The sequence below is a fragment of the Rana temporaria genome, chromosome 8 (genome assembly GCF_905171775.1).
Source record: "Rana temporaria chromosome 8, aRanTem1.1, whole genome shotgun sequence".
Classification (NCBI taxonomy): domain Eukaryota; kingdom Metazoa; phylum Chordata; class Amphibia; order Anura; family Ranidae; genus Rana; species Rana temporaria.
Genome location: NC_053496.1, coordinates 186,993,667 through 187,010,113, shown reverse-complemented (window position 1 = coordinate 187,010,113; position 16,447 = coordinate 186,993,667). Strand labels below are relative to the sequence as shown.

Genomic DNA, 16,447 nt, shown 5'->3' with positions numbered 1-16,447 from the left:
GTGTTGACCTGACGTGATTGACGTTTTGTACGAACGGCGCATGCGCCGTCCGTGTACATATCCCAGTGTGCATTGCTCCAAATGACGTTGCAAGGACGTCATTGGTTTCGACTTGAACCTAAATTGCGTCCAGCCCTATTCGCGAACGACTTACGCAAACAACGTAAAAAAATCAAAAATCGAAGCGGGAACGACGTCCATACTTAACAATGAGTGCGCCTCATAGAAGCAGGCACAACGTTACGCCGAAAAAGCCTTACGCAAACGACGTAAAAAACGAACGCCGGGCGCACGTACGTTTGTGAATCGACGTAACTAGGTAATTTGCATATTCTACACCGAAAACAACGGAAGCTAGCGGCCAGCGTGAGAATGCACCCTAAGATACGACGGAGTAATAGAATTACGCCAGTCGGATCTTAGGCTAATGTCGGCGTATCTAGCTTTCTGAATATAGAAAGTAGATACGCCGGCGCAGCTTTGAATTTATGCGGCGTATCTATAGATACGCCGGCGTCATTCTTTGCTGAATCTAGCCCATAGTGTGGAAACCTAGATCAACTCCTTCAGGGTCAGAACATTCCCCCGCTTACGGGCCGGAACATTCTCTTCATATTGGAGATGTGTCACCTTCTCACCTTATCAGTCTCCTGTATGAGGGATGAGATTTCGATTTGGGTTTTTCTGAAATTGGCACTTCCACACCCCAGCCCAGTGGTGTAGTGGTTAGCACTTTCACCTAGCAGCAAAAAAGGGTCACTGGTTCGCATCCCGACCACGACATCATCTGCCTGGAGTTTGCATGTTCTCCCTGTGTCTGCGTGAGTTTTCTCCAGGTACTCTGGTTTCCTCCCACACTCCAAAGACATGCTGGTAGGTTCATTGGATCCTGTCCAAATTGGCCCAGTATATATGTGTGTACGACTGTGTGTCCCAAGTGTGTCATGATCCTATGGGGTAAACGACCGCACCAGCCAGGAAGACACTGGCTGCAAAAAAGTGCCTGGAGGCGATTCAGTTCGCATGTGTAGCGCTATATAATTCATTCATTCATTCTCTCCCCCAGGAAGGAGGTCCTGATTCCTCTATATAGATCTTTATATCACTAGAGGAGTCTCCAGCAGGAGGAAGGAGGTCCTGATTCCTCTATATAGATCTTTATATCACTAGAGGGGTCACCAGCAGGAGGAAGGAGGTCCTGATTCCTCTATATAGATCTTTATATCTCTAGAGGGGTCACCAGCAGGAGGAAGGAGGTCCTGATTCCTCTATATAGATCATTCTATCACTAGAGGGGTCACCAGCAGGAGGAAGGAGGTCCTGATTCCTCTATATAGATCTTTATATCACTAGAGGGGTCACCAGCAGGGGGGAAGGAGGTCCTGATTCCTCTATATAGATCTTTATATCACTAGAGGGGTCACCAGCAGGAGGAAGGAGGTCCCGATTCCTCTATATAGATCTTTATATCACTAGAGGGGTCACCAGCAGGAGGAAGGAGGTCCTGATTCCTCTATATAGATCTTTATATCTCTAGAGGGGTCACCAGCAGGAGGAAGGAGGTCCTGATTCCTCTATATAGATCATTCTATCACTAGAGGGGTCACCAGCAGGAGGAAGGAGGTCCTGATTCCTCTATATAGATCATTCTATCACTAGAGGGGTCACCAGCAGGAGGAAGGAGGTCCTGATTCCTCTATATAGATCTTTATATCACTAGAGGGGTCACCAGCAGGAGGAAGGAGGTCCCGATTCCTCTATATAGATCTTTATATCACTAGAGGGATCACCAGCAGGAGGAAGGAGGTCCTGATTCCTCTATATAGATTTTTATATCTCTAGAGGGATCACCAGCAGGAGGAAGGAGGTCCTGATTCCTCTATATAGATCTTTATATCACTAGAGGGGTCACCAGCAGGAGGAAGGAGGTCCTGATTCCTCTATATAGATCTTTATATCACTATAGGGGTCACCAGCAGGGGGGAAGGAGGTCCTGATTCCTCTATATAGATCTTTATATCACTAGAGGGGTCACCAGCAGGAGGAAGGAGGTCCCGATTCCTCTATATAGATCTTTATATCACTAGAGGGGTCACCAGCAGGAGGAAGGAGGTCCTGATTCCTCTATATAGATCATTCTATCACTAGAGGGGTCACCAGCAGGAGGAAGGAGGTCCTGATTCCTCTATATAGATCATTCTATCACTAGAGGGGTCACCAGCAGGAGGAAGGAGGTCCTGATTCCTCTATATAGATCTTTATATCACTAGAGGGGTCACCAGCAGGAGGAAGGAGGTCCTGATTCCTCTATATAGATCATTCTATCACTAGAGGGGTCACCAGCAGGAGGAAGGAGGTTCTGATCCCTCTATATAGATCATTCTATCACTAGAGGGGTCACCAGCAGGAGGAAGGAGGTTCTGATCCCTCTATATAGATCTTTATATCACTAGAGGGGTCACCAGCAGGGGGGAAGGAGGTCCTGATTCCTCTATATAGATCTGTATATCACTAGAGGGGTCACCAGCAGGAGGAAGGAGGTCCTGATTCCTCTATATAGATCATTCTATCACTAGAGGGGTCACCAGCAGGAGGAAGGAGGTTCTGATCCCTCTATATAGATCTTTATATCACTAGAGGGGTCACCAGCAGGGGGGAAGGAGGTCCTGATTCCTCTATATAGATCTTTATATCACTAGAGGGGTCGCCAGCAGGAGGAAGGAGTGTAGTGGTCCCTTACATTGGTGACCAATGGGAGAAAGGCTCCTTTAAATCAGTGGTCAGTGGGAGAAGGACTTTCTTACATCATCGTCATCAGTGGGAAGACTGCCCCCCTTACAGATCATTGATGTCAGTTGTTACTGAGAGACAGAAATTGTCCATTCCTCAAGGAACCCCTAGAACCCTTTGGAGGAACCCTGGCTAAGAAAGGCTGGACTAGGCAGTAATATATTTCTATCGCCCTTGGTGGGAGTGGAGATGACCCATCTATAAGGATATACAAGGCCGTGTTCAGACTACGAGACGTTTCTCTGGTGCTGCAGTTCCTCTGAGCTCCACAAGGTGGTGATCTCAATTCTACCATAGAGACAGGAAATGTCTATAGAAGACAGGAAGTAATGTCAGGCATGGATAGGAAGTCTCTATGGAAGACAGGAAGTGATGTCGCTACAGACAGGAAATTCCTGAGCTACGAAGTACAAAGGTGACGTTGCAGAAATTGGCAGCAGAGGAGGTAATAAGATCTTATCTTCTATTTACACCCAGTAACCCCGTCATGTCCGTCCTCTTCCTCCATAGTCACTGTGACGTCTTTTATCTCCAGCAGATGATGATACACACATATATAGTGTGGAAACCTAGATTAACCCCTTCAGGGGCAGAACATTCCCCCACTTACGGGGGCCTCACATTCTCTTTATTGTGGAGATGTCACCTTCTCACCATATCAGTCTCTTGTAACGAGGGGTGAGATTTGGGTTGTACTGCAATTGGCACTTCCACACCCTTTCTTTGATGATACCAACCCCTCCCCTGCACCTGAATACCTCTGCCATATACCCCGGGCTCCTCTGCTCTTCCTACGGTCCCGGGATCGGCATGGACTCAATTAGGTAGATTCACGTAGAAAGGCTTATATTAAGGACGGCCTAGCCTAGCCTGTTTAGGCTACACCGCCGTAAATTAACTAGGCTAGTAGTGATTTTCAAACCACTTACCTGCTAATCTACGGCGGCGTAGCCTCAAACGAGCGGGCGTAAGGGCGCCTAATTCAAATGACTTGGTGGGGGGCGTGTTGTATGGAAATGAGGCTTGACCTCACGTTTTTTGACACTGCGCATGCGCTGGGCGACTACATTTCCCAGTGCGCATTGCGGCTAAGTAGGCCGTACGGGCCTATTGATTTCGACGTGGACGTAAACGACGAAACTCCCGATTCGCGGACGACTTACGCAAACGACGTAAAAAAATTCGAACCTCGCGGCGGGAACGGCGGCCATACTTTAACACTGTTATTCCACCTCATAGGTGGAATAACTTTAGGCCGCCTAAGGCCTTACGGAAACAACGTTAATCGACTGCAGCGGACTCGCGTACGTTCGGGAATCGGCGTAAAAGCTAATTTACATAATCTACGCCGGCCACATTGGAAGCGCCACCTAGCGGCCATCCAAAAAATTGCAAGCTAAGATAGAACGGCGCAAGCCGGCCTATCTTAGCTTTGTTTAACCACTTCCATACCAGGTACTTACGCAGCTTCCCGCCCAAGCCAATTTTCAGCTTTCAACACTGTCGCACTTTGAATGGCAATTGCGCGGTCATGCTACACTGTACCCAAACAAAATTGGCGTCCTTTTTTCCCCACAAATAGAGCTTTCTTTTGGTGGTATTCGATCACCTCTGCGATTTTTTTTTTTTTGCGCAACAACTAAAAAAAGGCTGAAAATTTGGAAAAAAAATTACGTTTTTATTTTTTTCTGTTAATTTTTTTGTAAATAAGTTTTCTCTTTCAATTACGGGCACTGATATGGCGGCACTAATGGGCACCGATGAGATGGCACTGATGGACATCGATGAGGTAGTACTGACGGGCACAGATGAGGTGGCACTGATTGGCGGCGCTGGTATGCGACACTGATGGGCACACATAGGCGGCACTGATGGGCACACATAGGCGGCACTGATGGGCACACATAGGCGGCACTGATGGGCACACATAGGCGGCACTGATGGGCACACATAGGCGGCACTGATGGGCACACATAGGCGGCACTGGGCACTCATGGGCGGCACAGATGGGCACTCATAAGCGGCACAGATGGGCGGCACTGATGGATACTTATGGGTGGCACAGATGGGCACTGATAGGTGGGCACTGGGCATGGATGGGCACTGTGGGGTGGCACTGATGGACACTGGGGTGGCGCTGATGGACACTGGGGTGGCGCTGATGGACACTGGGGTGGCAGCACTTATTTTTGCCAGGTTGCCAGTCAGTGCCCATTTGTGGGCACTGACTGGCATCTTTTTTCTTTATGCTTTTTTTTTTTAGACTTTTTTTTTAGACTTTTTTTTAGACTTTTTTTTTTTTATTTTTTTTTTTGCCATTTTTTTTTTTTTTGCCCACCCTGGTGCTCCAGGGTGGGCATCCCTGGTGCTCCAGGGTGGCGATCCGAGGGGGGGCTGCGCTGATAAACAATCAGCGCTAACCCCCCCTGTCAGGAGAGCCGCCGATCGGCTATCCTCTACTCGCGTCTGTCAGACGCGAGTGAGGAAGAGCCATCGACGGCTCTTCCTGTTTACATCGTGATCAGCCGTGGTTGGACACGGCTGATCACGTGGTAAAGAGTCTCCGCCGGAGGCTCTTTACCGAGATCGGAGATGCAGGGTGTCAGACTGACACCCCGCATCACCGATCGCCGCGATGCGCGCCCCCACGGGCGCGCGCGGCATGAAATCCTGCAGGACGTTCTAGAACGTCCTGTCAGGATTTCATAACCACTTCCCGGACGTAAATCGGCCATAGGCCGGGCGGGAAGTGGTTAAGCGTATCTCTGTTTGAGCATACGCTTAAACAAACGCCGGCGTAGATTCAGAGTTAGGTCGGCTTATCTACTGATATCTACTGATAAGCCGGCCTAACTCTTTGTGAATCTACCTAAATCTTTCTAAAACTGAGCTTGTTATATTTCCTTCTTCACGGCCCCCCCATGACTTTACCATTTATATCAACAGCACAACCATTGGTCCCTCCACACATGCCTGGGTGCTGGGTGTAATCCTTGACTCTGACCTCTCCTTTAGCCCCCACATCCAATCACTGGATAAATCCTGCCGCCTTAACCTCTGCAACATCACCAGAATTCGACCGTTCCTGACTAATGACACCACAAAGCAACTTATTCCCCCCCGAGATTATTTCCCGCCTTGACTACTGCAACTCTCTCCTTAATGGCCTGCCCTTACGGAGGCTCCTCCCCTTCTATTATGAATTCTGCTGCTAGATTAATACACCTCACTAACCAATCCGTGACTGCTGCTCCTCTCTACCATTCCCTTCACTGGCTTCCCCTCCCCCATCGTGTAAAATTCAAAATGCTAACCATAACATACAAGGCCAGTCACAACATCGCCCCCATCTACATCACCAACCTCATCTGCAGATATCGCCCAAATCGTCCCCTCCGCTCCTCCCAGGGCCTCCTGCTCTCTAGCTCCCTTGTTATCTTCTCCCATGCTCGCCTTCAGGACTTTTCCAGAGCCTCTCCCATCCTCTGGAACTCCCTACCCTGTCCACCTTAAGGAGATCCCTAAGAACTCATTTATTCAGGGAAGCCTATCCCACACCCACCTAACAACTGTCCTCCAGTCACCCCCATCAAATCATTCTCTGCAGCTATTACCTTTTGTACCACCACCCCTCCCTTTAAAATGTAAGCTCTACGAGCCGGGCCCTCCTGTCCCTTCTGTATTGAACTGTACTATAATTGTACTGTCCCCCTTATACATTGTAAAGCACTTCGTAAACTGTTGGCGCTCTATAAATCGTGTATAATAATGATAATAATATCACTATTAGGAGGAAGGAGGTCCTGATTCCTCTATATAGATCTTTATATCACTAGAGGGGTCACCAGCAGGAGGAAGGGGGTCCTGATTCCTCTATATAGATCTTAATATCACTAAAGGGGTCATTGACAGGAGGAAGGAGGTCCGAGTTCTCCTATGTAGATCTTTATATCTTCCATGTGCAGCAACTGCTCTCCCCCCTACTATCTCTCCATGTGCAGCAACTTCTCTCCCCTACTATCTCCCTGTGCAGCAACTGCTTTCCCCTACTATCTCCTCATGCAGCAACTGCTCTCCCCCTACTATCTCCATGTGCAGCAACTGCTCTACCCTACTATCTCCCTGTGCAGCAACTGCTCTCCCCTACTATCTCCCTGTGCAGCAACTGCTCTCCCCTACTATCTCACTGTGCAGCAACTGCTCTCCCCTACTATCTCCCTGTGCAGCAACTGCTCTCCCCCTACTATCTCCATGTGCAGCAACTGCTCTACCCTACTATCTCCCTGTGCAGCAACTGCTCTCCCCTACTATCTCCCTGTGCAGCAACTGCTCTCCCCTACTATCTCCCTGTGCAGCAACTGCTCTCCCCTACTATCTCCCTGTGCAGCAACTGCTCTCCCCTACTATCTCCCTGTGCAGCAACTTCTCTCCCCTACTATCTCCCTGTGCAGCAACTGCTCTCCCCTACTATCTCCCTGTGCAGCAACTGCTCTACCCTACTATCACCCTGTGCAGCAACTGCTCTCCCCCTACTATCCCCTTGTGCATTAACTTCTCTCCCCCTACTGTCTCTCTGTGCAGCAACTGCTCTCCCCCTACTGTGTCCCCATGCAGCAATGTCTCTCCCCCTACTGTCTTATTCTGCTGTCACTTTTCAATGTCTCCCCGTGGAGAAACTGCTCTCCCCTACTGTCTTATTCTGCTGTCACTTTTCAATGTCTCCATGTGCAGCAACTGCTCTCCTTTACTATCTCCTCGTGCATTAACGTCTCTCCCCCTACTGCCTCTATGTGCAGCAACTGCTCTCCTGTGCTATCTCCTTGTGCATTAACGTCTCTCCCCCTTCTGTCTCCCTGTGCAGCAACTGCTCTCCCCCTACTGTCTCCCTGTGCAGCAACTGAACTGCTCTCCCCCTACTGTCTCCCTGTGCAGCAACTGCTCTCCCCCTACTGTCTCCCTGTGCAGCAACTTCTCTCCCCCTACTGTCTCCCTGTGCAGCAACTTCTCTCCCCCTACTGTCTCCCTGTGCAGCAACATCTCTCCCCCAACTGCTCTCCCCCTACTGTCTCCCTGTGCAGCAACTGCTCTCCCCCTACTGTCTCCCTGTGCAGCAACTTCTCTCCCCCAACTGCTCTCCCCCTACTGTCTCCCCATGCAGCAACGTCTCTCCCCCTATTGTCTGCCCATGTAGCAACGTCTCTCTACAAACTGTCTCCCTGTGCAGCAACTTCTCTCCCCCAAACTGCTCTCCCCCTACTGTCTCCCTGTGCAGCAACGTCCCCCCCTACTGTCTCCCTGTGCAGCAACGTCCCCCCCCCCCCTACTGTCTCCCTGTGCAGCAACTGCTCTCCCCCTATCCATGTGTTCTCCAGAATTTCTACATTGTTACAAAGATATATCTCTATGTATTTCTTGTGCTCCTCAGCTCCATCTAGTGGCCCCCAATGTGATATTTCACTACTACCCTTAATAAAATGAAATCCGCACACAATGAATGCTCATGCAGATTTACTAAATGAATAATTATGCACGTTTTTTTAAATAGAAAAACCTGATTTACCTGTTCCAATTGCCGGAGGCAGCCGGCATATTAACCCCTTCTATCCCCATCCTAACATTGTACAACCAATACAGTCCAAATAATTCGCCACTATCTGTCTACAGAGAAACCTGCATAGATCACATGACCACACCAATGAGGATGGAGGAGGACCGGAGTCACATGACTGAGAAGATGCTAAACCTCACCCTGGAGATCATCTACCTGCTGACCGGAAAGGTGAGGAGGATTCTGGGAGGTTACATGACATCACTCTTATCTCTATTATTAAAACACAGACCTGACCGGAGAGGTGAGGAGGATTCTGGGAGGTCACATGACATCACTCTTATCTCTATTAATAAAACACAGACCTGACCGGAGAGGTGAGGAGGATTCTGGGAGGTCACATGACACCACTCTTATCTCTATTATTAACACAGACCTGACCGGAGAGGTGAGGAGGATTCTGGGAGGTCACATGACATCACTCTTATCTCTATTAATAATACACAGACCTGACCGGAGAGGTGAGGAGGATTCTGGGAGGTCACATGACATCACTCTTATCTCTATTAATAAAACACAGACCTGACCGGAGGGGTGAGGAGGATTCTGGGAGGTCACATGACATCACTCTTATCTCTATTAATTAAACACAGACCTGACCGGAGAGGTGAGGAGGATTCAGGGATTCTAACATGATATTCCTATTGGTTCCCCAATACAGAGATTTCCTCTTGTGAAGTCAGGTGATCACATGACCATCACAGTGCCTCCATGTGACTCCCTAAAACCTGAGAGACACAACATGGAGAAGATTCTAGAAGTCACCAAGAAGATGATGGAGCTGCTGACAGGAGAGGTGAGGAGGATTCTGGGACATTATCCAGTAACAGACAAGGGGTGTGTCTGGATGGTGACGGTATCATTGTGTGTGTCAGGTTCCTATAAGGTGTCAGGATGTCACTGTCTATTTCTCCATGGAGGAGTGGGAGTATTTAGAAGGACACAAGGATCTCTACAAGGACGTCATGATGGACAATCAGCCGCCCCTCACATCACCGGGTAAGAGGAGACTTTATTGTAAAGGAGAGAGCAGTACGGAGGCTCCACCTAGATCCCCCATCATCTGATAAACACATAGAAACAATGTATTCAGTCAGTGTGTGTGTTTCCTACAGATGGATCCAGTAATGGGAACCCACCAGAGAGATGTCCCCGTCCTCTGTATTCCCGGGATTCCACACAGGAAGGTCACACCATCCCCCACCATCATCAGGTAGATGAGGAACAATCACTGATAGTATCATTAGGATCTGTACATTATCTGCATTGTTACCATTGATGTCATTTTTATTCTATATTCAGAGTGGAAACCTGAGAGATCCTAAAGTTGAGGTTAAAGAAGAGATAAAGGAGGAGGATGATGAGGATGGGGTGATGGAGGAAGAACACAACGATCTGTACCAGGACACCATGGTGGAGTCATCCAGCTACAGGAACCCACCAGAGAGATGTCCCCGTCCTCTGTATTCCCGGGATTCCACACAGGAAGGTCACACCATCCCCCACCACCATCAGGTAGATGAGGAACAATTATTGGTGGTTATGATTTATACACAAGCATGTTTGTTATAATGAATGTTTTATTATATATTCAGAGTGGAAACCTCGGGGATGATAACATTGATGTTAAAGAAGAGATAAAAGAGGAGGATGAGGAGTATGAGGTGATGGAGGAGTTTTCAGAAGGACCCAAGGATATGACGGAGCCACCTAATACCAGGAACCCACCAGAGAGATGTCCCCGTCCTCTGTATTCCCGGGATTCCACACAGGAAGGTCACACCATCCCCCACCATCATCAGGTAGATGAGGAACATCTATTGAGCAATGTTTCTTGCTCCATTGCTCACAAATCCCGGTGCAGACCTATAAAAAATGTCGGTACTGTGTCACCTGATCAATGCTGCCAAAGCCTGTGTTACCTTGCACTGGAGGAATCCTAGGCCACCCTCTATTGCAAGGTGGCTAAATATGGTAAGAGAGATAGGGGCCTAATGAAGGACTTGGTCCTCTCGGCTCAAAACAGGAAAGAGCAGTATAAGGTGCTCTTCAGATAAAAACCTCACCATTTACAAGGTAATAACGAAGAAATATCGCAAAGAAATCTTCACGGCCAAAAAAAATCATTTCTCCAACATCATCGCAAATGCCCTTAACCGCCCCCGAGAACTCTTCAAGCTGGTCACTCAGACTATGAATCCAGCTTGTTTAGAGGCCCCCAATTCTGATTCACAAGAATTTTGCAACAAATTATCAGATTATTTCATTAATAAAATTGAAAAAATCAGTGAAAGTATTCAGCAAAATGGAACCGTCACCAACTCCCCCCCAAATCACAAACCTAATACCCACATAAATCAGCCGCAATCACCAAAATTCACTCTAAAACCCGTTTCCATCGATGCCACTAAAAACATCATCGGGACTCTGCGTGACGGCACAGCACCCAATGATATCATCCCCACTAAACTGCTGAAAGAAAGTGCCGATATACTGGCACCAGCTATCACGCAGCTCATAAACCAATCATTCAAGGAGAGCATGGTGCCCACCTTGCTGAAACAAGGTACAATAAAACCAATTCTAAAAAAACCTACCCTCGACCCCAAAGACCCAAACAACCGGAGGCCGGTAACAGCTCTAAATGTCTTCTCCAAGGTAATGGAGAAAGCAGTTGTACAACAGCTGCAACTGCATTTAGACACACATAAATTACTCGACCCGTTTCAATCAGGCTTCCGTCCGGGTCACGGAACAGAAGCGGCGCTGCTCAAAATATGGGATGACGTTCTAGAGGCCGCAGACAAAGGAGAATCTTATCTCCTGATACTGCTGGACCTAAGCGTGTTGCTGCTCTCTCCCTTTGCACTCCGTGTCCCCCCTCCGTGTTACTGCTCTCCCCCTCTGCGCTCGGTGTCACCCTCCGTTCTTCTGCGCTCCGTGTCCCCCTCCGTTCTTCTGCTGTCCCCCCCTGCGCTCCGTGTCACCCTCCATATCCTCCTCTGCCCCCTCTGTCTTCGATCTGTCAGGATGGAGAGCGGAGGTAGGAGCCCCTAAACCCGGCTCCTTCTTTTCCGAATGAACAAAGTCCGTGGTCGGTGTCCCCCCTCTGTGTTGCTGCTTTCCCCCTCCGCGCTCGGTGTCCCCCCTCCGTGTTGCTGCTCTCCCCCTCTGTGCTCGGTTTCCCCCTCCGTTCTTCTGCTGTACCCCTCTGTGCTCCATGTCACCCTCCATATCCTCCTCTGCCCCCTCTGTCCTGGATCTCTCAGGATGGAGAGCGGAGGTAGGAGCCGCTAAGCTCGGCTACTTCTTTTCCAAATTAACAAAGTCAGTGGTCGGTGTCCCCCCTCCGTGTTGCTGCTCTCCCCCTCTGCGCTCTGTGTCCCCCCTCTGGGTTGCTGCTCTCCCCCTTTGCGCTCGGTGTCCCCCTTCCGTGTTGCTGCTCTCCCCCTCTGCACTCTGTGTCACCCTCCGTTCTTCTGCTCACCAGCTCTGCGCTCCGTGATCCCCCTCCGTTCTTCTGCTGTCCTCCTCTGTGCTCCATGTCACCCTCCATATCCTCCTCCGCCCCCTCTGTCCTCGATCTGTCAAGATGGAGAGCGGAGGTAGAAGCCGCTAAACCCGGCTCCTTCTTTTCCAAATGAACAGAGTCAGTGATCACTGACTATGTCCATTCATATAACTGAAACATCATAACCTGTGTTTATGAATGGAGAGGAGGCGCTTTCTCCTCTCCATTCATTTTCAGTGCAGCTAAGGTTGCTGAGAAAGGGACCCGGGACCAGGGAATCTGTGTCCTTAGTCCCTTTACCTGCCTCAAAGGGGAGATGTCAGAGGTCTGTTAAGACCCCTGATATCCCACCAAAGCCCCCCAATAAATAATAAAAAAATTATAATTGTAAAAAATACTGACACATGTGCCACTGTCACATGACATTAAGTCCCGGTAATCGGTATCAGCGAGTACTTGAAAAAAAGTATCGGTACTCGTACTCAGTCTTAAATAAGTGGTATCGGGACAACCCTAGTCTAAAAACTGTGGAATGCCAAGTTAGCCTGAATGTTATAGACCTTCTATGTACCCAACGGAATGTGATGTGACAATGTATTTCCTGTTCTTTCTTTTTGGATAAATAAAAGAAAATATGCAAAAAGGTTCTGATTTATACACAATCATGTTTATTACAATGAATGTTTTATTATATATTCAGAGTGGAAACCTCAGGGATTATAATATTGTTGTTAAAGAAGAGTATAAAGAGGAGGATGAGGAGTATGGAGTGATGGAGGAGTTTTCAGAAGGACACAAGGATATGATGGAGCCACCTAATACCAGGAACCCCCCAGAGAGATGTCTCCGTCCTCTGTATTCCCGGGATTCCACACAGGAAGGTCACACCATCCCCCACTGTTACAAGGTGGGTGGGGCGGAGCATCTAGAACATGGACTGGTGGAGATGATGTGTGGATTTTGTATGTAAGTTTATATCTTACAGATGATATTCTCTCTCATTCTCTTGGTTTAGAGTGGAGATCCAATCGATATAGAATTTGAGGTGAAATCAGAAGAAGAAGAAGAGACGTATGTGAGGGATGATCAGCAGTCTATGGAGGAGGATGGAATAACGGGGACATTTATAGAGGAGGACACTCCTACAGAGATCAGCACAGGTGGGTCATTAACACTAAATCCATTCCTCCACCCATACTGCTCACTGATTGGTCCAGAGTAGGGCGGGGACTGGGTGATATCAGCCTGTAATCCCCTGGTCACTTTCCTGAGCTGTGTTCCCCGTCCTGTATTCCTGTATTTCTCTCGGATAATCTTCCTTCTCTGTGCTGCAGACACAATTTATGTCTCTAGACTGGATTTATGGAGATTCTGGGGTTCAGCTGGCAGCAAAATGTTGATTTTCACCATAGGGTTTGCTTGACCTAGACACCTGGGGTATGTACCTTGGGTCTTCTGCCCCATGCCCGGGTCTAGTGAGATCTCTGACAGAACAATTCTCCCGGGTTACTTGCTCTGTTATTTGCTGGCTGTGCCGGGTGGAGGGATATGTCTGTATAGTCTCAGACCCAAGTCACTGAGTGCAGTCTCAAATGATCTGGTAGGAGATCAGAGGAGCCATTTACTAGTTACCTTGAGGGGGGAATTGTAAGATCCTCAGAGACAAAGCTGCCTGATGTGGGCGGAGTCCTGGTTTAGGGGAACCAATCAGCTCATGTCTAGTAATAATCTTTGTATTTCTATTTTAGTAGATGGACGGGAGATGAGGAAAACCTCAGAGGATTGTCTCACTTTGTCTCCAGACTGTAAAGTAGAAGATGAGGACATCACACAGTATAGTCCAGGAGAAAACCCGACTACCTCAAATGTCCATCCGGCACCACACAGTGTAGATGGACCATCATATTCCAGTGCCACCCTTTCAACAGATGATGTGTTTCCTTGTCCTGAGTGCGGAAAGTGTTTCAGTTGGAAAAGCAATCTTAATGTACATAGAAGAACTCACACGGGTGAGAAGCCATTTTCCTGTGCTGAGTGTGGGAAACGTTTTACACAGAAGACCAATCTTTTAATACATCAGAGTGTTCACACTGGAGAGAAGCCTTTTTCCTGTCCTAAGTGCGGGAAATGTTTTGCACAGAAATATCCTCTTATCAGACATTGGAGGTCTCATAAGCGGAATAGTCCAAGAGAAAACCCGGCTACCTCAGATGTCCATCCGGCACCACACAGTGTAGATGGACCATCGTATTCCTCTTATCCTGAGGAACCTCAGACTGTGCGGGACGGTGCCGGACCATCGTATTCCTCTTATCCTGAGGAACCTCAGACTGTGCGGGACGGTGTCGGACCATCGTATTCCTCTTATCCTGAGGAACCTCAGACTGTGCGGGACGGTGCCGGACCATCGTATTCCTCTTATCCTGAGGAACCTCAGACTGTGCGGGACGGTGTCGGACCATCGTATTCCTCTTATCCTGAGGAACCTCAGACTGTGCGGGACGGTGCCGGACCATCATATTCCTCTTATCCTGAGGAACCTCAGACTGTGCGGGACGGTGTCGGACCATCGTATTCCTCTTATCCTGAGGAACCTCAGACTGTGCGGGACGGTGCCGGACCATCGTATTCCTCTTATCCTGAGGAACCTCAGACTGTGCGGGACGGTGTCGGACCATCGTATTCCTCTTATCCTGAGGAACCTCAGACTGTGCGGGACGGTGCCGGACCATCGTATTCCTCTTATCCTGAGGAACCTCAGACTGTGAGGGACGGTGCCGTCCTTCCATCAGGTGAGAGGTTTCCTTGTCCTGAGTGCGGGAAGCTTTTCAATTTGAAAGGCAATCTTAAGAAGCATAGAAGAACTCACACAGGAGAGAGGCCGTTCTCCTGTCCTGAGTGCGGGAAAAGTTTTTCTCAGAAGGGGCATCTTTTAGCACATCGGAGATCTCACACGGGGGAGAAGCCGTATTCCTGTGCTGAGTGTGGGAAAGGCTTTTTAAGGAAGTCCGATCTTTCCATACATCAAGAATCTCACGTTGATAAAAAGCTGTATCCTGAGGAAACTCGGACTGTGAGGGACGGTGTTGTCCTTCCAACAGATAAGCCGTTTTGCTGTGCTGAGTGCGGGAAGTGTTTCAAATTAAAAGGCAATCTTAAGAAGCATAAAAGATTTCACACAGGTGAGAAGCCGCATTCCTGTCCTGAGTGCGGGAAATGTTTTTTTCAGAAGGGCCATCTTTCAGCACATCTAAGATCTCACACGGGGGAGAAGCCGTATTTCTGTGCTGAGTGTGGGAAAAGTTTTGCAATGAAATCAATTCTTATCACACATCAAAGATCTCACACCGGGGAGAAGCCGTATTCCTGTCCTATGTGCGGGAAAGGCTTTTCACAGAAGCAAAATCTTGCCAGACACCAAAGGACTCATGAGGCTTCTTGTTCTGAGTGTAGGAAATGTTTTCTAAAAGAATCAGATCTTGTCACACATCTGAAGTCTCACACGACGGAGAAGCGATTTTCCTGTCCTGAGTGCGGGAAATGTTTTTCACAGAAGTCCAATCTTCGCACGCATCAGAAATTGCACACGGGTGAGAAGCCGTATTCCTGTCCTGAGTGTGAGAAATGTTTTGAAAAAGATTCATATCTTGCTACACATCTGAAGTCTCACATGCCGGAGAAGCCATTTTCCTGTGCTGAGTGCGGGAAATGTTTTACACTGAAATCCAATCTTTCCAGACATCAGAGATCTCACACTGGGGAGAAGCCACTTTCCTGTCCTGAGTGAGGGAAATGTTCCTCACTGAAGTCCTGTCTTCCTGTACATCAAGGGTCCCACACAACTCTCGAGGTGTATTAGTGAGTGCGGGAAATGTCTTGTATATGAATGTTGCTGGACATGTGGGGAAGAAGCACACCCTGATATACACCTCAGATATACTCCATGGCTGATCTTCATCATGTAAGAAACACTTCATAAGGAGATCAGAGATCACCAAAGACATGGATGAAGTGTTGTACCGTGTTGGCCATTGATAGCAGGAGAAAAATAAAAATGGAGTCATTCCCTCTCATTGGCTGAGTACATTTTGTGGTGTGGAGACTTGGAGGTCTATTATTCTCTTGCAAGAGGTCTGTTTTCTCAAGTCGTCTTCCTGGACGAAACGCGTTAACCCACCACTTACAAGGCGGTTTTCCAGGCTTTTTAAAATAAAAATGGAGTCATTACCTCTCATTACATTTTGTGGGGGAAGATTTCACAGACACTTCCAGGTGTTCATCAAATGTGACACGCATTCCCCCAACCGTGGCAAATGGTGATTTCCTATAATTGTCGGTTCCTTCTAGTGACCTGTAATAGAAGAGTCGGGTATTTTTTGCCCGTAGCTGAGATGTGATCTGTGGAAGTATATAATTGTAGATATAGGGCCGGATTCAGATACATTGGTGTATCTTTCCGGGTGGCGTAACGTATCTCAGATACGTTACGCCGCCGTAACTTAGGGCGCAAGTTCTGTATTCAGAAAGAACTTGTGCCC

General features: G+C 48.3%; 1 protein-coding gene across 1 annotated transcript; it reads left to right on the top strand.

The window, feature by feature from the left end:
• Nucleotides 1-13,840: 13,840 nt before the first annotated feature.
• LOC120910645 (gastrula zinc finger protein XlCGF17.1-like) lies at nucleotides 13,841-15,639 on the top strand (the record flags this gene model as incomplete). Its single annotated transcript, XM_040322399.1, has 2 exons — nucleotides 13,841-13,918; nucleotides 14,671-15,639. Coding segments are annotated over exons 1-2 (1,047 nt in total), but the record flags the coding sequence as incomplete, so codon positions are not given.
• Nucleotides 15,640-16,447: the final 808 nt, after the last annotated feature.